The sequence below is a fragment of the Drosophila novamexicana genome, unplaced genomic scaffold (assembly GCF_003285875.2).
Source record: "Drosophila novamexicana strain 15010-1031.04,08,12 unplaced genomic scaffold, DnovRS2.1 tig00000009-arrow-pilon, whole genome shotgun sequence".
NCBI classification, from domain to species: domain Eukaryota; kingdom Metazoa; phylum Arthropoda; class Insecta; order Diptera; family Drosophilidae; genus Drosophila; species Drosophila novamexicana.
The window spans coordinates 2,359,937-2,382,334 of NW_020824766.1; the positions used below are offsets into that span (position 1 = coordinate 2,359,937).

At 38.1% G+C, this 22,398-nt stretch overlaps 2 protein-coding genes across 2 annotated transcripts; one reads left to right on the forward strand and one right to left on the reverse strand.

The window, feature by feature from the left end:
• Nucleotides 1-8,266: 8,266 nt before the first annotated feature.
• LOC115768461 lies at nt 8,267-13,282 on the reverse strand. The gene is made up of 3 exons (XM_030713034.1): nt 12,232-13,282; nt 9,252-12,166; nt 8,267-9,182 (listed from the first exon to the last, which is right to left on the reverse strand). The coding sequence occupies exons 1-3, from the start codon at nt 12,707-12,709 to the stop codon at nt 9,126-9,128; spliced, it is 3,450 nt and encodes a 1,149-aa protein (XP_030568894.1). The 5' UTR covers nt 12,710-13,282; the 3' UTR covers nt 8,267-9,125.
• Nucleotides 13,283-17,549: 4,267 nt separating this feature from the next.
• LOC115768841 (putative odorant receptor 69a) lies at nt 17,550-18,864 on the forward strand. Its single transcript, XM_030713542.1, has 3 exons — nt 17,550-18,539; nt 18,599-18,754; nt 18,814-18,864. The coding sequence occupies exons 1-3, from the start codon at nt 17,550-17,552 to the stop codon at nt 18,862-18,864; spliced, it is 1,197 nt and encodes a 398-aa protein (XP_030569402.1).
• Nucleotides 18,865-22,398: the final 3,534 nt, after the last annotated feature.

Consider the following 22,398-nt stretch of genomic DNA (forward strand, 5'->3'; position numbering starts at 1 on the left):
TGCTCTATTTCTATTCATAAATAGTTGTGGTAAGCAACAAAGGAAAGCTGCTGGTGAAATCAAATAAGCCTGAAGTACACATTTTGTTTATTTATGTTTTGAATTAGTTTTAAAGTCGAAAACACAAACGTTCATTTTTTATGGGAATGTGGGAATTCTTTGCAAAAGACATCGGGACGTTATGTTGATAGGCACAGATGGTCTATAAAGGCCCAGCTCGACGATGCGTACTGAGTTTGCCCTTTAAATTTATACGATATCTGGAAAGTCACTTTAGAAACTTTTCTCCCCAGTTCTGTAACATTTGATTAGCTCAGGCAACTAGTTTATTGATGTCTTTGCATAATATTAATATTAATGTAATTTTGGCATCTGCGCTTAGGAGCGCCTAAATATGCCCAATCAAGTGTCTCGTAGTTAGCAACACCTGCGGAGATACACAGGCAGAGACCGAGTGGGTGGTTGGCTGGGTGGTTGATTGTGTATCTCACGGCATTTCACAGGCAATTTGTTTGTGGGCGTTGTACCGGTAAAGTGGCACGCATTAAACGGTCTGATTGAAATTTACGCCTGAAAGTTTTTTGGATTCTGTGGTCGTGTTTTCTTTTAGGGGCGTGTCAATGAATGCGTAAGAACGGGTATGTGTACATTAAAGAATTATATAAGTGTGCTTGGACAGACAGCTGGAGCCTAGCATAAAATTGGGCCAGTTACTTGATTTCAAGTAAGTTAAGCTAGGTTAAATATTAAGCTAATTGCTGTCTAGATGCAAGAAGGTAACGAATATTTATTGTCCAATGTTAAAGTTTATACTAAACACAATATATGAATATTTAATAGATTCTTAACAGTTTGCGAATTGCGAAATATGTTGATGCTCTTTTAAAACTTACCAAAATTGTGTTTGTATTCATATGAATTTTGTTTGTTTACCTTATCTTACCTTAAAAATATGCTTTTATTATGCTTAACTTTCGGAAACTTGCGGTGTATTTTACAGCTTGTTTTCAAAACTGACTTGATGCAAACAGCATTGTCTGCTTCTTTTTTATTTACTTAAAAAGAACTTAACGTCAACTTGACATCAGCCTTAACCAGCAGCTGTAGCAACAGTAACCAAAACAAATATAGAAACTTTTCCCTAGAAATGCGCAAACGTTTTTTGATGTTCGGGCGAGAGCTATGAGAATGTATTGATTAGCTTGTAATATGTGTATGAAATACGATAGTTGATTGTTTGAAATTGCTTCTTAAAATTGAGTTGTAATTTAACTGTATACCAAAGTGAAGGTATTTTCATGTATATAGACTTAAAAGTTTTCTCATTTTTGTGGCCCATTTTTCAGTTTTAATTTTCACAGAGCTGAAACATGACCTATGGCAGACATTGCATATTAAGTATATTACACGCTTTTTACCTTGACTTTTATTACATTTATTTGCATATTCCCAAAACTTTTGCGTTCAACATTTTTGGTAAAAACTTTGGCACAAAAATGTGATATGTATGTAACTCATTTGCTTTGTGAATTTATTTCATGCTTAATTGTTGGCCATTTATTTTGTGGCTTCCCACTCAAAGTTGTTCTATTGCCAACGCCTATTATGATTCTATTGCATCTAAAATTAGCAGAACAAATGCCAGATGTATTGTACATATTAAAGCATTGCTGAGAGGCTGCATCACAATGCTTGATATTAGAATTCATAATAATTAGCAAATTGTAGCCAAACTGACCACAACTCGTAAGCATGACCCACAGAGATGTTGCTAATTTCTACAACATATTAAACGTGATTAATATTTTCTTGGCTTCAACATTTGGATTTTTTCCTTCCTTGGCTCTTGTTCTCGTTGTTGTGGTTGTGGTTGTGGCACTCGTATCCTGCTGTGCCCACCATTTGCGTTAGGGCTCTTTATTAATGAGTGCCGTTGTGTCTGGCCAGGACTTGGCTATTTGTTGTTGTTGTTATTTATTGTACGGGTATTTGCCGCTTTTGCCATGTTGATTGCGTCGAGGTTAAATGCGTTTACTTTTTGTAACGCCCCGCCCTACGACTGAGCTGCCTTTCGGTCTAGCCGCCCCTGTCTAATTTTGGCCCCATAAAGGCCCCAAGCGTTAAGTGTGCTCTCATTTGTTCGGTGTGGAATGGGCCTTAATTAATATGAATTAATTTAAGTGTTAATTGCAAGTGGATGGGTGTTCCATACGCTTTGGATGCGTGTGTACCGCGCCCGGCTCATTACAAGTGAAGTACACTGCACGAAAAGCAGCATACAAATCCATATATAAATATTGTATGCATAAGAGTGATGAAAATGGATTTTCTAAAAATAAATATAATGCTCTAAAAAAGCGCTTTTAGCTTCAACATGATTTTTGCAAGAGTTTTTTAAAGCTGCTTTAAGAGCTACTTCCCATGTTTAGCCAACACTTTGCCCATCAATCACAAAAACTTCGCCTCATTTCCTCATATTGTAATGTATTGTTCGAACAAAAGGCGATAAGGGTATTACTCATGTGAGTTTGCTCAGAGTAATTTAGTTAACGACTCAATAATATAATTAACTCGACCAATTATAGTGTACGATAGTAGGCCAATTGGCCTGGGTAGAAGTTAATGTTCGCAGTGCAACAGGACAGCTCCGAAGATGTTTATCGCTTATGAATAGAAGCAGGATCCCTTCTTTTCGAAATTTTGGTGGTGTTTGTGTGACAGAAAAAGATTAGTAACTGGCGTTACAAAGTTCGTTTGCATTGCCTGCGTTTGTGTTGGCCATGTAATTAATATTAAGTATACGCCGTGTTTGACAACTTTTAGTTGTGTACCGAGGAAAAACGGCACGTAGCATAAAAGAGCTTCTAAAATTCGTTGCCGCCAGCAATGTGAAGACACAACAAGGTGAGCAGTAGAACGATCACTGGAGTAAATAATAAATAAATATTTACCGAAAACGTTTCTAGCTAGCAGGACACGTACTGGGGATTAGCCAGAGGAAGAGCAGAACACCAAACCCTGCTGTTAAGACGTGCGGGCTATCTGCCCAAATCTCTGACCAAAACTCAGCACAAAAAACTTTTCCAGCTATTAAAGTTTAAAGATGAAAGTGATAGCTGCTGCTGCTGCTGCTGCTTCCACTGCTACTACTGCTGGTGGTTGCTATTGGTAAATGTTAAGGGAAGCCAAACCGCCAGGCCATGCGCTGACCCCTAGCAGCAATAACCGCACCGCAGGCAACAGCCTAGGGATCGGTTGCCCGCATAGATTTACAATCAGCTGCTTCTCGGTTGGCTGGCATTATGCCACAAATCATAAAAGCGCATCTAGTATCAACGCCAGTTACGTGTGCTCTTGTGTGTGCGCCACCCGACCGACTGTCTGTCTGTCTGTCTGTCTATTTTCTGTGCTGTGCGTATACGTGATATTTTATGGGTCACTCGTTTCGCAAACGTCTCATAATTTTATGACCACGCCCCAAGCGTCCACAATTCGATTCTCTGGGCAACAATGGAGGCCGTAAAACTCTGCTTGTAACTGTTACTGTATCTCATTACATATGATTTACACACAGCCAAAGCGCACATCTATTGAAATATGATAAACACCTTCTTCAAAGCTTCTACATTCGCTTTTGCTTAATGGCACTTAAGTGACGTATAAGACTGTCCATTATGGGAATTAACAGCCGACTCCAGAGAGTTTTGAGTACTAAGTCGGAAATTAAGTATGACAATGTTGCAATACAATATTGTCAACTTTAACCATATCTTTTTAATTAGTTTTAGTTTTTCAGTTGCATTTTATGTGTTCTACTTTGCTTTGTGGTTTGGGTAGACAGCCCCCCAGCAGAGTATTTGAACAGAGTATTGTGCATTCGGTTGCACCCGACTGCAACATGGGTACTTGTTGTTTTTGTTTTTATATTGCAATAAATATTTCCGATTTTTCTGCTGCATAAATCATAAGAAACACTTTCACGTGTTGTTATTTTTGTTAAAAATAAGTAAAAACAAAAGAACACAATGTTCAAATAAAATGGTTGACTGCAGCATTTCAATTAGTAAAATGAATTCATTTTCACACATTGCTAAATGCCGAAATGCACATGACTGCTCACATCTAGGGTAAAGCATGCTTCAGCATTTGATTTTCATATCGATTTCATGCTCGACTATTGCATACCCAGCACAACGTTTAAAGCAATGCAAAATAATTTCGCTTAAAGCTAAAATTTCCCCTTTGAAGCTATTCAATTTGGGAAATGGCTTTTGTATACTTACAATAAGATAAACAAACTACCAAGACTTGCAGCTAGGGGCCTCAATTTGGATTATTTCGCACATGGCTGCGTGCACGACACACAAAAAGGACTCGTATACAATTAAATGCTTGAAAATCATTTCGCTGGCACTTACAAAAAAATTATCCTATACATGTATATGAATGCAGTGGTAATGTAAGATAGTATAAGCATGTATTTTTACAAAAATACAAAAAGTGTTCTTCAAGCACAATGTAAACGTCGTTAAGCCTCCCTTAAAGTCGAACTGCCACTGCATTTCTGTTGACATATCAATTTATACAGCTTGCCCTTCTTGCAAGTTAACATTCAAGATGAACATTCATATACTTAAGCGAATAATACCCACATACCATCTGTACCGGGTCGCATTGCAGCTTCAACTAAAATTTCGACTGAAATCCAGCTTCAACTGAAACCCAACTTCAACTTAGATTCAGCTACATGTTGCAGTCCTTTTTATGCTGCTGACTCTTCTACTCGCGAGGTTACACTCATAGCCCCATAAGGAGTACTATATATTTGTCAACTGCATCAACAAGCGCGTCAATATAGGCATGTACATCTTTTCATCTCTCAGATCCTAGCTAAGCTATGTAGTTTCACAGTCTAAAATATATTGGTTTTTGTTCAAAGGTAACTTCGCTAATTGCTTTAATCGCCCGGATCGGACAAGCATATGATTAGCTGTCATAGGAATAGTCTTACGTCTAATCAACATCTAAAACTCTAATTATATGGTCAATGGCAGAAATCGTTGAAGATATGCGTTCTTGTATGGAAAATTATTCTGTTTTTTAGAATATATTGTGCAAATATCAGCCCTACTATTCTTTTTACCTGTCAGCAAGCCCGTATTAAGTCGGGCTAGCATTTGACTCCTATATTAATAAAACCACGTCTCGATCATTAGTCTACGAGAGTATGGGAAATTCATGGGAATAAAATATTATCAAATAATTTCCTGAAATTTGAGATAAGATATGATAATATGAGACGATATGATAATTCCAAACGAAAATAATTTTATAGAGTTGAAATTTTGATAGCCAGCTATCAATTTGTGTAATGTTTCGAATCTCTTTGGTGTTTTTTTTATTTAAATCTTTTCCATTTAAGTCTATATATATGTATTTTTGTTCTTGGCGGTTTCAGTGCATATTATTTAAGCACAAATATAGAAAGTAAATCAAATACTTGTATTTAATAAATACTTACTACAACTTGAAGACGTGTTCAATTATAGAAAACCATTTTGACACTTTGTAAATATTTTCGCTGCACAAAAGGGCTTTATTTGAAACGTAAAATTGAAAAGAGCACCACAGAAACCACACACACTTCAAAAAAATAGCACAGAAATTGTGTGCGAAATTAAAAAGAGCTCGATGTTGAAATAAATTGAGCAAAATAGTGGCAGCTACTTAAGTGAAAATATTTTTTTGGCGCTTGTAATAACTTGACTGCTGCTCCAGCATTATGTCCTCCAACCGTTGGGGGATACGTACCGAAAAAAAAGAGCAATATGAAAAGGACTTAAGTGCAATGAGTGCTGCGGCTTTGCCTGCAGATGCCCGTCCCGTGCTGCTCGGGAGTATCCTGGAATGGGCCTTGTCCTGGGCCTGTGCTACATTCATACGTTTTCGATTAAGCGGCTCCGGACTGGTTCGACTCCTGCAGCCAGCAAACACTCACCAAAAGGAAGCGGAAATTTACACAAAGACAGGATGTAGCAGAACTTTCAGTTGTAAGTGGCCGCCAAGCTGCAGCCGAAATGAGCCAAAATTGCAGCGGGCCAACACAGGCGTCGAAAGGCCAAACACGTGGCTGTTGCCTGTTCGCTGTTGGCGGTTGGCGGTTGGCTATGCCGTGGTGGACTGGTGGCATGGTGGCATGGTGGCCTGTCTGACTGACAGGCCATTAATTTTGGATTACCCAAGCACAGTACAAGTACACTGCCACCAATCCGCCGCCGACTGGAGGCCCCCAAAAAATTCACAAGCTTGCCGGTTTGCCACTTAGTCGTGCTGTTAAGCATTTCATAATGCCCTCAACATGCCTGGCTTTTTTCCATTGCTTCTTGGCCAGGTCGTTAACGTTAATGACAACCTAAGTGGTCATATATAATTTCTGAAAATTATTTCTACCTGTGCAACAAAGTGGCACAAAACAGCCAACTGCGCTATTATTACAAGGATAATAAGCTGCAAGCCTGCGGCAACGATAAGTGTGTAAATGCAAAATGCGTTCAGGTAGCTTCAAAGGTTTCATAAAGTTCAGAAATTTCAAATAAAATCCTTTCCTTTCCTTTACTATAAAAGGTAAAATATAGTTTATTTCTATATAGTTAGATAATAATCAAATGCAATGAAACTTTTTGAACACATGCACAAAATTCAACAAGAATCTAGAGTCAAGGTGGAAGCACTTCAAATGAAAATCATTTGCATTAAAAGCCGTTCTCAATGCACGAATAAACACTTGGTCAGACTTGAGAACTTTTGGCTCGAATACTTGCACAACGTATTTTGGCTAAAAATGTGCTCTCAAAATGACTTCTTGGTGCTGCTTGGCATAATGCGACGAGTGGGTAAATATTTTAAATATTAGAAAACTAAATATGAATTGATTTTCATCAACAAAGTCAAGGGCTCAACAAACAAGCTGGATGTTTGCGGGAAAATATCTCAAGTCTCAAAAACAAAATTAAAAATACATGCAAAACTATAAGAGAAATTTTTAAACGATTTTCTGTTGACTATAGTAATACAATTTTATATTGATACATTAAAGCTAAGCACTTTATATATAATTTATAAAATAATTGTAGTTAATTTGACAGAAAAGTTGAAAGCGAAATGTACAAGATTGTCCTTTCCAAAATAAACCATATTTTTTGGGGCCTCGTAGCGTAGACGCCCAGTTGTCCAAACTACTTTTGCCTAATTTATCTTGTTCTCAGGCTGGCAGCAACAAATGCAGCCGCAATAGTTGAATTACTTCACATATAACCAGACACCCACACACACACACACACACACACCCCTTTATCTATGGCCAGGTGGCGTAAAGTGCTAGAAAGTGTAACTGGGTCGTTGGTAAGTAACTAAGTAGGCGAACTAAAAGCAAAAGCAAAAACAGCCGAGAAAAGTTTTTCACTCGATGTTACAGCATTTGGGGGGGCCAACAAGATAAAATGGACACACCTTATGTGTTCTCCGTTTGGGGCCAAGTGTGAAATAAAGTGTAGGAAATTGCAGGTAGCTAGACGCCTACCAACTGCTGCCTACTTTTGGGCACACACCAAACTCAGCTCCATGGCCAACACAGCAAAATGCCATAGCAATTTGTTAGCGGGTTCGGGAGAGCGTCGTGCAAATGTAATTTACTGGTTGCTCTTGCCTCATGCCGCCAAAAGAATGGACCCGGAATTTATTTGCGGCTATTTGGTAAAGTGAAAGCAAATTAAAGTCTTTACATACCGAGCAAATGCCATGACATACTTTAAGATCCAGCGATTTGTAGCGAAAGCAACTTCAGTGACTCGTAAAGTAGCTAATTCGGCATTTGATATAAAACATTTGCCATACATTACAACTAACCGCGACTGCGATTCGAAAATTATGTGTACACGAATGTATATCTATGTGTAAAACTCTGCCCCGGATCCTTATGCTCAGCTGCGGTCGCTTATACAAATGTATCTAAGGTCGCGAGTGCCAAAAATTTTTGTTGGCTTCTTCAAAATGTCGTGACGGCTCTTGTCCTGTTAGCAACAAGCAAGAAATTGTTGAGCCATGACTTTGGTCTTTACACTGAGAGAAATTTTTCGATTGAAGCTTACTTGGATAATTTCTTATATATTATTGTGGACAATTCCAGTTAGATATGCAATAGATAGAAGACAGTTTTGTTTTATATTATTCCTTATTATTATTAAATATACACTGCGCCTCATCCGGTTAGCACACCACAATATCATTTACGATTAACAACATTTCAAGTGAAACTTTTAGTTTGTGGCAGTGTTTGAGGTTTGCATTCTTTGCCGTCCCTGTCAAACGCTCCGAACTCATGCCCCCAACCATTTGAATTCCAGGCCCATGACGCTTAGGAGCCAAAGCCCGACGCTTTCGCTTCATCATCAACTTTAGAAGTGCCGCAAATCTTTGCGGTTTCGTCTTAATGGCTAAGAAATTGTGATTTATGCCTCGACTTGTGTATATATATTTTCAGTTCTTGACGTATGTGTATCTGGGTAAAGCCTGTTTGCGAGTGTGCTGGTGCGTGATTTACATGCTCGTTAGATGTTAGTAAAAGGGTATAAAAGCTATGTCTGCATATCCTTTGATCTGTATAAAAAAGGATTTTCAACTGACGGAAAAATTTTGAGCATACGGCAGCTTAAAGGCCAGCATCAATTACGTAATTCGTTACGTAATTAGCAACAAATTTATTGGCATCCAAAGGTGCGACCGCCTCCTACTTTCCATCGACTACAATTTTGACTTTCTGTTGGCAACTTCAATTGTTTCTCTGTTGAATTAGTTTAATTAAATCCAAGAGATTGCGATTGAGAATGACCTTTGTGAGGAATGGCGACGTTTCCATTGATGCTCCAACAAACTTAATGAATAGTAAAAAATTGGCTTATTAAGTAATTAGATTCTGTGTCAACACAAGCTCAGAAGCAAACAGCATATATTATTTGATCTCCTTTTGAACATTTTAACGTAATTAAAATAAGATCGAGTAAATCTAATCTATTTACAACAAATAATGTGCGAAACTAACTTTTAGCTCAATCTTAAAAGTAAGCACATTATGAATCATATATAAATCTAGATATAATCAAAAACGCTTCGTCAGCTATGTCAATCTGGAAGAAAAACAAGAAATAGGGTATATAACTTGAGTCTGATTCAAGTTTATACTTATATACACTCACTTGCTCAAGCGTTAGGCATTCAAAGAATGGAATGCGCAACTGTAGTGGACCCTGTTCAGTTGGGTTTCTTATTTCTTTGAGAATCTTTAAGGCTTCTCTAAAGAACTGCAGACTAACGAATTGAGTGCAATAATGAAAATCTATGGCTTTCAGTTTGCAGCAAACTTGGAAAATCCGCAAAAGGCTTTGCGAAATTTTATCAAACTTATGATATGATGTTATTTCAAGCACTTCTAAATTTTCGAAATGTCGCAATTCTTGAAAGCATTCTTCATCGATAAACCCACATTTTAGTCGTCGTAGGGATTTCGCCTTTATTATTTCTTGAAGCTCTTTAATGTCTACGTTATTATCTTTAATAACTAGGTTTTGTAAGATCGGCCTGGTTGGCTTTAGCGATATCCCTTTGAAGAGTTCAGTAAGTGATCCAACGTTTGGTGATGTTATTTGAAGATCAGTTAACATATTTAACTCCGCGAGACGTTTGATTTCTGCAGCTTCAGACTCATCAAATTTAATGTTAAGGTCTTTAAGCTGTGGTAATTTAACTAAAAGTTCTATGCTTTTTATCTCAGCGAATTCACAATGCAAGCTTCGTAGGCTTTGAATTTGCACAATAGCCTCGGTGTCAATATATGATATGGGTGTACTTTTTACATTCAAGAGTTGAAGAGTTTTGGGTTCTGCAGCAGCCAACATATGAAAGAGGCGCGACATTGAGTCTCGTTCAAGATTCCTTATTATAAGTTTTTCCAATTGATTCAGTTGGGTCAGTAATTCAATATTTTTTCCATCGACAAATCCACATTCTAATCTCCTTAGGGACTTAACTCTTGCCACATGGGCAGTTTCTTCACAAGTAAGAGATTTGCCTTTTATGACTAAGCATTGAAGTTTCGACGATTCTCGCAAAACTAATGAGTGCAGGAACTGTATGAGAGAACCTTCTGCATAAGATGTTATTTCAAGTTCCTCAAGGTCTGTTAGCAGCGACAAGAGCTCAAGGCTCTTCCCGTCTGAAAAGCCGCATTTTAGTTTCTTTAGGGTCAATATTTTGACTAATTCTTTTGAATCTTCATAATTAATTGTTTCTATTCGGGGATGTCCTAACGCATTATTCCGTCTATCTACGTTTATCTCCTGAAGAGCTGAGCATTCTCTTGCAGCAAGTGCTTGGAAGAAATCTTTGAATGAGCCTATTTTGTGCTCCCCTTTTATATGCAACGTGCCAAGATTTGGCAGTTCAGCTAGCGCAACATACTCTTGGGCGTCGAAGGCATCATTAAAGTAAGAAATGTTTGAAATTGTAAGCTTACGGAGACTTTTATTAAACGTAATCTCTCGACCCAAACAAAAAACAGATATTTCATTTGCCCCTCCCATAAAAACATTTAGAACACCTTTTGATATATCACGCAGATCGTGCTCCGAATGTATTCTCAATTCTTTAAGATTGGCTAAATGTCGCAAGAGTTTAATGGTTTCAAGATCGGAGAATTCGCATTCTAAAGACCTTCGTTTGTTATAACCAATGGGATCGATTCCAATGCACAATTTCTCAAGAACCGTAGATCGTTTTGTGGCAAATGCTTTTATCAGTGGGGCTAGTGAGTTTAGCATATATTTTCCATTTATTATTAGAATTCGTAATTTGGGCAAATTTGATAGAGGTTCAAAATCTGCAGAACATGTACTTTCACGCATTGTTATGGTTAGTGCTCGCCTATTTTTATCCATACTTATGCAATTGTCTTCATAATATATACTAAAATTCACATTACATGCTATTAAAAGATTCAAAACTGCTTCCGAAACTTTGTAGAGCTTATGCTGTGAGCTTAATTCGAGATTATTCAGTTGTGTCAGATAACTAATGCTTTTCAAATCGGTAAGTCCGCATTTCAAACTAGTTATGGATTGGATTCTTCCAATTTCCAAAATCTCATCGTGATCGAGTGGGAAACCCGAAATGGATAATGTTGTAAGTTTCGCGCATTCTTGTAATGCAAATGCTTGGAAAAGATTTGCCAAGGATCCGCCTCCGCATTTTTTTATGGATATTCTTTCAACTTTACCCAATCGTGTTGGAAATTCAATAATCCGGTGATCATCGATTTGACAATCTAAAACTTTCAGAGATTTTATTTTTAAGAGCTCGATGATCTCTTCATTATTCAGTCTAGTAATTGGCTCACTCGAAAAATTGAACTCAATATCTTCATCATCTTCATCAAAATCCATATCTGACGTAGTTCTCAACTGTTCAAGCTTCGGCGATTTTCGCTCAGCTATCCTCGTAAAGAGTTTTGTTAATGTACCGATCTTGTGCTTTCCAACAATGAGTAAGTTTGTTATATTTATTAAACAAGCCAAATCAGCCAAATTGGCGGCGTCAAGTTCCTTTTTAAAGTATAAAGTTAGTTTTGTCAACCTTTGATCGAACCTTATTGAGTCAATTTTTATAACAAGGCCGTTAATTCCGTTGAACCTGCATTTTTGTAGTGTTTGTATTCTTGAGACTTCGGCAATCTCATCACAATCGATGTCGGCTTTATCAATCATAAGCTTTGTAAGAGTTGTTTGTTCATTTTTAGCTAATGCATTAAAAAGTGTATTCAAGGAACCAATTTCGTGATATCCTTCTATTCGCAGATCACATAATTTTGGCAATTTAGCTAGCGGTGTATATTCAGAGTCGTCAAAGTCACTCTTCACTTTAAATGCGAGTGTCTCCAATTGATTGCAATACGGCACAATGTCAGTTAGCTTTCCATAAATATCATTACTCATTACCTCCAATCTTGTCAAGTTTGGATTCGATTCGCAGTACTCAACCAACTCCATAGCATCGACTCTTACATTTAATTGAAGGTGCTCAAGGTTGGGGAACTGTTGCAAACTACTTATGGAATACCCTGGAAGTGCGAAAGAAAGATAGTTGTGTACCTATAGTTTTGTAGTTAGTTTATACATAACTCACCTAACATATCAATTACCAATGACTTAATGCTACTGCAATTGTCTTGCAGTGCACGTATGAGCATGTCAAATATAGTACCATGCTCACTGTAATACATATCTCCAATATTATAAATCAATTGGACACCTTTTAAGTTGCTATTGAATCTAAGTGCATCCATGAACGTTTTCCAAAATGTATCTTTATCTTTCTGCTTTGTATGCTGCAATCGCTTATAATGTTTGGCAAAATCCACGATGACATTTGAAGATCTATTTAAATAAGTTTGCTCGATCTCGAGGCGTTCGTAAAGACAGGGGTTCCATATCCAAACAACATCGCGAAACCATTCACAGGCAAGCGCAAAACTTACGAGATCTGCGTATGTAAATATATCCAATCTATCCGTTCTTTTAGATGTTTCACAATTGATTCTAATCTGATTGAGTATTTCAAAAATACAATAGGTATTTAGTTGCAAAATATTTGAAATGCGCATATTGTGCCTAAGTGTCAGTTGCGCGTAACTAGTCGGATTTACTTTGAATTATTTGTTTAATATTTTATTGCATGCACTTAATTGCAATAAATTCTTAACACTGCATGACACATCAGAGCACGGTATACATATATATTTTGTACTTATTTCGCAGCACTATCGCTTAGCGTGTTAAGCTGTTACCGATTTGACGAAAACTGAAGAAACACTTGGCGAATACATTCCTTAAATATACAGAAAGAGCGGGAGAGGAAGCGTTAAAGAGACACTGAGGGATTGGAACGTATGATCACTTATCATAATCATAACACGAACTGGAAAACATTTTCTCATACCACAGACTGGTCTCTTGTAATGGTTAATATTATAGATTCCAATTAGTTAAACACACCGACACGTCTGTGCCGTTTGACTTTAGCTTTTTCAATGTTTTATTCAATATATTCTTGTGACTAAGACCGCATAGCTGCGCTGCCGGTTACGCCAGCAGCGGAGCGGCTTTATACATATATTTTGTCTTATCAGCATAATCGGGAGAGAGAGAGTCTTATGTACATATTTGTATGTATGTATATGTGTATATACGAATGGTCAGCGTGGGACTGCAGACTTAGCGTAGCTCATAAGTGGGCGATCATATTACACGCTCACTCGAAAAGGTTTTGTTTGTGTACTGCAACAATGTGTTGCTGATTTATTTATGCATAAACGATGTTACTTTATTAGTACAGTGTTACTTTATTGGTAGAGTATCCCCTAGTCGGGAGCTCCGACTGGAACCTCTTAGTGGTTTTTTGCTGGTGTGGCTGTTGAGTAGAATCGGCAGCAAGTAATGCGGTCAGTTGCGAGTTCGAACCCTGCCAAGGGAACTTTTTTCTTTTTAATATTTTTGGTGTTGGAATAAGAGGGTTCAGTGTATTCACTAGTCGGGAGCTTTCGACTAGAACCTCTTACTTGTTTGTTTATGCTGTTAGGCATATGAAATAAAGTATAGGAAAATGTTTTGGCAGATCCAAATAAATGCAATGAAAACAAATAAATTCCATGCTGTGTAATGGTATAATTAATCTTAATTTAAATTTTGTGAGCGGCAGCAAAAACAATTTTTCCACACTATTTTCACACTATTTTCCAGAATAGTTCCCAAGTTGAAAGTTGAAGCAGCTGTGCTACTCGTAAACTGAAAAAAAAAAAACGTTTAATTTTCATGGGCGATGCACATAAATTTCCCAGCCGAGCTTACTGGTGAGTGTGAGAAGGTGAAATATATGGGGAATAATAGGAAGAATGGATAGGACTCTGAACAATCTTGTAAACAACGCAAACAAAAGTTGCCGCTTGAATCTTAGTTTCGATTGAATTTATTGCTACTGACCAAGGTCTGAAATGGGTCATACGCTGACGGTAGACCGGACCTAACCGAATCTAAGTATTTTGGCAATTTATTTAAGCTGCGGCCAAAAACAAGCACGTTAATTCCAGAATTCTACTCTAAATTAGTAGCATGTGTTTGCCATGGGCATGCCTGACTGTTGGCCCGAGCCTAATTAGTTTAAAAGGCTGCCCTCAGCGAACGGATCGATAAATCCAACAGTTGGACGCACTTCTTTACAGTTGTCAGTGCCCAAGATGGATGCCGTTGCCATTGGCTGCCAAGTATTCAAAGTGACTACCAGGGCTAGTGGCACTTGGCTGGACTGGGTCCATAAATTCCAGGCGGACCCGCTGCCAGCCAAAACTATTACTCACACTCTCGCCGCCTTCAATCGCCGTTATGCCGCCCGCCTTCACTTGGTTATAATTTAGATTGTCTATTTCGCGCAGCTGCCGCTCGATTTGAGCTTGAGCAGAGTCCTGGCAATTGACGTTGTGTACGTGCCGCACTCAAGATCTATCTATGGGGCAAGTATATTTGGCCAGAACAATATTGTTGCCGTTGCCAAATATTCGGCGCTCAGTTTGTCTTGGCCGTGGCACACGTTGAGCACATATTGTTGGCCAAATGGCGTCCAAAGTGGCTGAAAGCATCAGCTTCTTTTCATATAATGCGAAAATTGCAACAGCCCAATTCGAATCAATAGAGAATAAGTATAGAGTTCTTAAATTCGACTAGAGGCTTGAAAGTTAAGCTAACTAGAATAAAATATATAACATTATTTAAACCTAATAATAATTATGCAGCTGAATATCTCAAACTTGTTCAGTTCACTTGAATGTTATTTATTTTGAATATTATAGGATTTTATTGGATTTTGTGGTAAGAATATTGTACATATTTTATGAAATAAAGAAAGCACAAGTTTTTAATTGATTTCATACGGCTCTCTTCTCGAGCTCTATTATTGAAATTGAAATCAAAATTACATTTTAATTTTCTGTTTTGGCACAAAATTGTTAGTTTAATTATCGTTTCGAATGACAGCAACAATTGTTTTAAATTGCTTTCAGTCGAAAAATGCCAACGGAATTTCCACTGAAATTGTCGATCAAGCAGAATTCGCTAGAAGGAAGCATTCGGGTAAAATTGAAGTTAACTCTGTCAATCAATAAAAACAATTTGAAAGCAATCAAAGTTTAATTACCACAACAAACGACCGACGAGAGGTGACGCGAAAAAAGAACAAAAAAAAGAAAAAAAAAAAAACAATAAACACTAACGAATTCACAAGGATAAAGAAGCACAATAACTGAAGCATAAAGCAAAAGGGCCAAGACAAGGAAAATCCATAGACATAGACTTGCCTCACACAACCCATAGACTTACCATATGAGGCGCAACCGTACAAACCACATAAATATAAAAGCGACAATCAGAAAGCTGCGGTGGGACAAAGAAAAAAAAAAGAAAAGGAGGCAAACATAAAAACAAGAATGGCCATAAACAAAGAAATAAACAAGGCATCAAGCGGTAAGTACGAAACATATACGAGTGCGCGCCGAATCTGACTGTTTGGCACAAAGCTTCCGGCGGAAATGGAGTGCACAAGCTCGCACACAAACACACACAGACATTTAAAGGAATAGACGCACAATGATGCCAGCCAGCGCTGCTGACAACAGATGCCAGCTAAATATAAAAGACTGATAGCCAGCTTAAAGGCATCACATTATGAGGTTGACACAAATATAAAAGAAATAAACAAGCGACTGTCTTCGTTATTTGCTTGTCACAAGCTTCTCAGTGCATACGGCACCTGAATGAAAACCGGCAAATGCACAAGCACATATATACCAGCATTAAGACAAACCCACAAGCAAACATACCTGATCAATTCAAAAGAAATAGTGATACAATTTGCCTTTAAGTTTTCATTTTGTTTTTCTATATAAAAAACCACATGTCCTGACTGACTGACTTCCTGATTGGTGGTCAATCTACAATTGAAAAAGACTTTTTGGGCGAAGTTTTCAGTTTTGTTCCATTGTCGGAAAACAGTTCTATGAAAGTTGTTTAAAATCAATTGATTTTGATTTAATAATTGGGTGTCAAAGATTAAATGGGCGAAGCTTCGGTTGTAAGCTTATTTCCAAAGAGACATGATCAAAATTCATGGTAGGTGTTTTTTACACTATTCATCAAATGTAGGTCTCCTCGATGGAAAATGTGAGTCAAAGCTTTAATGAGTGAAAGTTAATTTTTTGTCTTCGAGATTCTTACAAGACTAATATGGTTTCTGCCCCGTTCTTTAGTTCTTTATTCGATGAACTCTAAATATATTTTTAAATAAAGTTTAAATGAAGTTCAAGATAGTATGGCCAGATTTAAAATTGTCACGGCGGTAACGGAGCGAAAAAGTTAAATCTGGGGCATTTTTGCTGGTCTTGTATATAGAAAGTAAGTCCCATGGCCAGTCTAAGCGAATCGATTATTATGCGAATAAGAATCGAGATATTATATATAGAGTGGGAAGCTAAGCAGCAAGCGAATAAAACAAGAAGGAAAATGATACTGAAATTAAAATATCTTATCTGTTACCAATATTTATATAAGTGAAGAGCACTGACAGCCTGGTTTTATTAAAATTTGTCAATAAACATACATGTTCTGCGAGCCAGTTCGACATTTAACTGGAACTAGTTCGTCTTACTTTTAATATCTTTTGTAGAAGGTCGCAAAATATCTAAACATTTAGTCGCTGTAATTAAAGAAACTAACAACAATTGTAATTATTAAAAAAAGCATATTCAAATTGGTTATAATTGTGTTTTCAGCGCAAGCCCATTTTATAAATGTGCACCTGCATTTCATATCCTCCCGTGCTGGCCAAAATGATGGCGGCCAGTTACGTTTCTATTATGGCAGATGCCAGACTTTAGCCATGGCTAAAAGCAGCAACGGTGATAAATCTGCGCAGTGCTCTCAGAACTTTTGCAATTTTTCACAAGAGACGAAACTTGAACACTTACCAAACAGCAAATAGAAATATTAAATATTTAAAAGTACTTCGGTTCGGCTTTTTATATTAATATTTAAAGTGTTTGCAGCCTTGACTAAAAGTTCATGCAAATTGGACAAGTTGCAAAAAAAAAAAAAAAAACTCAAAGGATATTTTGTGGGAATTGTTGAAAACTGATGGCAGCTGTGGGTCATTTTTTCTTGTCGGCTATTAGTTCTAGTTATAATGATTATAACCAACCAATCGAATTGATCAGATGCCCATTCCCAGGAGGTCATTAAAAATTGTCTAAGAGAACCGTACAAATTGCTCAATTTCAAAGGCTAGGAAAATTACTTAACGAGCGCTTTGATTATTCGCAAATGCCGACGTATCGCAAAAAAGAAGCTATAAAAGCTGCCGCTGCCTAACTAGGCTGGCACAAACTTTGCGAGTGGTTCATCATGCGGCTAAAGGACTTCATGCACTTTCCGGACATTGGCTGCCGACTAGCTATGATGCGGTGTTACGAGTGGTTTGGCAGCGAAACGCCGCGTGTTCATCAGACATTGGCTCAGCGTGTGTGGTTTCGATTTGGTGCCTTGAATCTGATCTATCAAAACTTGGGCATGGTCATCTATCTGTTCATGGCAAAGTCACAGGTCGACAAGCTTAGCACGATTGTAGCACAGATTTCGGAGACCTGCAGCGTGATGGGCCTGACGTTGGTTGGGGCCTGTAATATGTGGATGCTGCTGCAATATCGCAGCGATATTGAGTCCATGTTGGCCGACTTGCAACAGCTGTATCCCAATCGAGGCATCCAAAGTCGGGTCTATCGCATTGAGTATTACTTTGAGAAGTCGACGCGCCTGATGAGATACACGGCCATTTTCTTCATCTCTGCCTATGGCTACTACAATGCTTTGCCCGTTTTGCAGCTGCTGTATGAGCTGCTGGCAGACTCGCAGCACGTCAGTTACCAGTACCAGAGCAATACCTGGTATCCCTGGCAGCTACTGGCCGCTCCGGATTCATCTATAAGTTTCATCGCAGCGTATCTCTGCCAGGCACTGTCCTCACTGGTGGGCGTTGCCTTTATTATGATAAGCCAGTTCTTGTTGTGCTTTTTCATTACCCAAATGCGTCTGCATTTCGATGCCTTGGCCAATGGTCTCTACTATCTGGATGCTAGACAGCCAGATGCTAATGAGCAGCTGAAGGTGTTGATTGCCTACCACAGCCGTCTGCTGTGCATTGTGGACAAAATCAATGACATCTTTAACTTTATGTTCCTGATCAATTTCACAACATCTACGATTGCCATCTGCCTGATGGCCTTTGCCATGGTCATGATCAGTTTGGCCTCGACCTTTAAATACTCCGTGGGACTGCTTTCCTTTTTGGTCTTTACGCTCTTCATTTGCTACAATGGCACCGAGCTCACCTCGGCAGTAAGTTGATTTTAGCTACAAAAGATAAACTATCCACAGCACGAATTATGTACTTGCAGAGCGACAAACTGCTCCCTGCTGCCTTCTACAACAATTGGTACGACGGCGATTTGGTTTATAGAAAGATGTTACTCTTCTTAATGATGCGCTCCTGCGAGTCGCGAGTGCTGCGCGCTTACAAATTCACGCCCGTTTCTATGGCTACTTATATGGCCGTAAGTATGTGTATTATTAATATATGTATGTGAAACTTATGAATGTACTTTTTCGGCAGATGTTGAAATTTTCCTATCAGCTTTTTACTTTTGTGCGTGCTATGATATAGTTAATCTACAACGTCTGCTGAGGCATATATTATCTTGGGCAAACAAAAAGTTTTAACATAGCACTAAATTTTATTAATGCACACGGCGCCTATTTGAATCAGAATCTACAGGCCTTAATATAAGCCATGAGGATCGCATAGAAGGGCACCTATTGGAAGAGGCGAGTACAGGAACTAAAGTAAGAGTAGGTATGAGATTGAGGGATAAAGCTCCCTCGATACAATGAAAATTACAATAACTAAGCAAAGACAACTTTTAAAGTTCTATAAGTTATATAGTTTCACTTCGCAAATCTCGAATCTGCAAAATAAAAATTATTAGAATTCTGCAAATAAATAAACAAAGCTACTACTTTCCCTTTCGCATGCGGCCAATTGATCAATGCTGTTGTCAAATATAACTTTTTTCTTCTATTTAATTTAGAATTGAGTACGTTTAGTTATTTGCTTTAATGCGCTGACTGGCTGCCAAACAGGGTACAAACTTATTAAAATTGGATCAACTCAAAAGGCTGCTGGGTGGCTTTCAGTTAGCGCAAGTGAATTTCTCAAATTTCGTTTGCTTGTGCTTGTAGCAGAGTCGGGCTTGTCCCGTGACCCTCGGTTATTTACGTTAGCATAGAATGCAAAAGCGTAAAATTAAGTTCTTCACAAAGGACGAGAAAAGTAAAAATTGGGAATTATGTACAAGTCACCTGCCTGTTATTATGTCCGTCTATCTGTCCGGCTGTCTGTCCGTCTGTCATGTAGTAGCCGTGTTGACTGTGGTGGCTGTGCTGGGTGTGATTATCGCGTCGTTATCCGGGATCAGTGGCTGGCCCCAGCGCCAGCATTGCCCACTTCGCACCCCTGCATTACACACTTGCAGCTCGTCCCCGCTTATGGTCTGGCCCTCACTTTTATTTTATATAATAACATTTTAATTCCCTTAATACACGCTACGCTGCCTGCAAAGCTAAACAAACTGAAAGCCGCAGCCACATAGCCGTTGGCTGTTGACGTTGGACGTTGCCGGCTTTTAGGCGCACAAGCTGCTCGCAATGTTTTAGGCATTTTTTCCTCTTTGTGTGTGTGCTTTTTTTTGTTGCTGCTTGTTTGCGTAAATCATTAATCATAAGCTGCGCATATTTATTGTATTTTGCCCTTGTTGACAGCTTTTAGTTGCGCCTGGGCATGACCATGGATAGTCCTGTGTATGCCATTTACTATGCGCACTCACGGAACTAAGTTAGAATTTATGGTTTTGCTCAAACTTTCATGGCTTTAGCATCTGCAATTTAACATTAAAAAGATGAAGCATTTTCCGCTAACATAAGCATCTGATTTTCTAAACTGCAATTTTGGAGCAATATGATTATGGCAAGCAATTTGGTTGATTAATACCCTGTACTTTTTCCAAAGGCATTGGAAAGAATAGGTTAAAGCTCTGCAATTGTAGAAGGCACCTCTGACCCCATTAGGTATATATATTCTTCATTAATAATGCCGAGCCTATATATGTAGCCTTGTTTGCGTGACTCTGGGTCCATTTCAATTCAGGAAACTTAAATAGCTAAAGAACGAAGAATACGAAATACAGAGTACAAGCTAGTGCAGAATAATATGGAGCATATGGGGAATATATGTAGAATAAAGTTTATGTTATTGCGTGAATTAATAATCAAGATTTTAATCTATAATTGTGAATTTCCTACAGTTTTTTGCTATACTTAACTACTTAGCACATAAGCCCTGTGGTTGTACACTTTAATAAGTGCTTTCAGCTTCAATATTCTGATTTCTTATGGGTATTGTTGGGCGCATAGAGAAAGCCAAACACAAAATGCAATGTGTGCCAGTTAATTTAGCCATCAGCTTTTGGGTGTTTAGACAATGCACTGTTACAAATTGCCCAATCAAGTGAAATGACCAGGCAACCCCTCCTAAGAGAACAGGCACACATGCACACATGCATATAGATGCCGAGTGCATTTTGTTCATGCCCATATACAGAGGGTACACAAAATCGACAGTGGCTATAACAGTTGACTATGCCCTGAGATGGGCCAGATCAATGCAGCTTGAAGCATTTTGCTGCCCGGCTGCGGTGGCCCGCCGCTCTCAGCCATCCACTTGCAATGGCCTTGATAAGTTTTAAGCAAACAAAGTCGGCTCGTTACAGTACATGAGTTTTAGGACAGGATACTGTTGCGCAGAACATTCCCTTGCCTACACCAAAAACTGTGCCGTTTAAGTAAGCCGCAAAATGTAGTCAAAGAACAAGCCTCAATTTCGTACTAAAACTTTAAACGAGTCTACAGATAAAGGAAATCAACCTCAGCAGCTGGTTTATACTAAACCAACGCTAATCATCTGCGGGAAAGTAGAGTTAAAATTTAGTCAGTTAACGCTAGGCGCTTTAATTCGAGCCTATGGAATGTAAGGTAACACGACCTTAATGTATAAATGTATATATAAATATGTACTTACCCAAAAAATTCATGCCCACATAGTTTATAGACATTAATTAGTAGCAGGAGCTGTCTTTTATGTATGTATGCTCTTCACTGAAATAAAAAAGAGAAATTGAGAGCCGGTTAGAGAAAGAGTAGCAACAAGAGGGGAATAACTCAAAGAGAGAGTGAGAGAGAGAGAGTGGGAGGGAGAGAAAGATAATAGTTTAAGAAGGGTAAGATAAGGTTATATAATATAATATAAGGTAAGGTAAGGTAATATAATATTTATAATCAAATCAGGAGAAGCTGAAAGGCTTTATTGAATTCATAAGATACTGAAGAATAAGTTTTTAAATTGTAAGCAGCTAGTAAGAAAGTCAGGAAAACATAAAACACGTAGATGACAAGCACTCGGCGCATAAGTCCACATTTATTTAATGCTGCCAAATACACCAGGTTAATGCGTATGTATGTGTTTATTTATGTACTCCCAGCTAATGCACATATGTATTTATTTATGTACTCTGGTATGGAAAACCATTTTGGTTTGCATTTGACTTTCACACTGTCCATCAATTACTTAGCCTTATCTGCAGGGGCCATATGGTGTCAGCGTTTCACTAAGAGAAAATAAAACAAATAACGAGAAGCCAAAATTTTTACACACAATTTAGAGACATTTCCGCACGTGGCCAACTACGGACTCCCCTAAGCTCCAAATGCGCCATGACGTCGCGTTAGAAAACAAAAAAAAAACACATATATATTTATATATATCCCCACTGCGGAGAAAGTCATGAGATGTGAGAGCTAACAAAAAAAAAAAAACAATGAGAAAAAGTAAATATACAATGAGAATGTGACCGAAGTTGATTTACTCTAAGATCTATTGGGATTTTACGGGATAGATATGGGTTGAAAAATAATTATAATATTTGCCTAATTTCGATATATTTACGCGTATTTGCCAGGTAAATCTGGGAAACGTTCCAATAATATAATCGTCATGCTTACAAACGTTCATGTAAGTGTATAAAAACGTCGTCGATTTCCAAAAAAAAAAAAAAATATATATATATATGCCGCTTTATGCACGGAT

Excerpts from the sequence above, each read along its gene's own strand:
- LOC115768461 (XM_030713034.1), bottom strand. The coding sequence starts at position 12,709 with ATGCGCATTTCAAATATTTTGCAACTAAATACCTATTGTATTTTTGAA. Across the intron at positions 12,167-12,231 it reads ATTGGTAATTGATATGTTAG|GGTATTCCATAAGTAGTTTG; the intron begins GTGAGTTATGTA and ends TCGCACTTCCAG. Across the intron at positions 9,183-9,251 it reads AATGCCTAACGCTTGAGCAA|ATTGACATAGCTGACGAAGC; the intron begins GTGAGTGTATAT and ends TTTTTCTTCCAG.
- LOC115768841 (XM_030713542.1), top strand. The coding sequence starts at position 17,550 with ATGCGGCTAAAGGACTTCATGCACTTTCCGGACATTGGCTGCCGACTA. Across the intron at positions 18,540-18,598 it reads GCACCGAGCTCACCTCGGCA|AGCGACAAACTGCTCCCTGC; the intron begins GTAAGTTGATTT and ends ATGTACTTGCAG. Across the intron at positions 18,755-18,813 it reads CTATGGCTACTTATATGGCC|ATGTTGAAATTTTCCTATCA; the intron begins GTAAGTATGTGT and ends CTTTTTCGGCAG.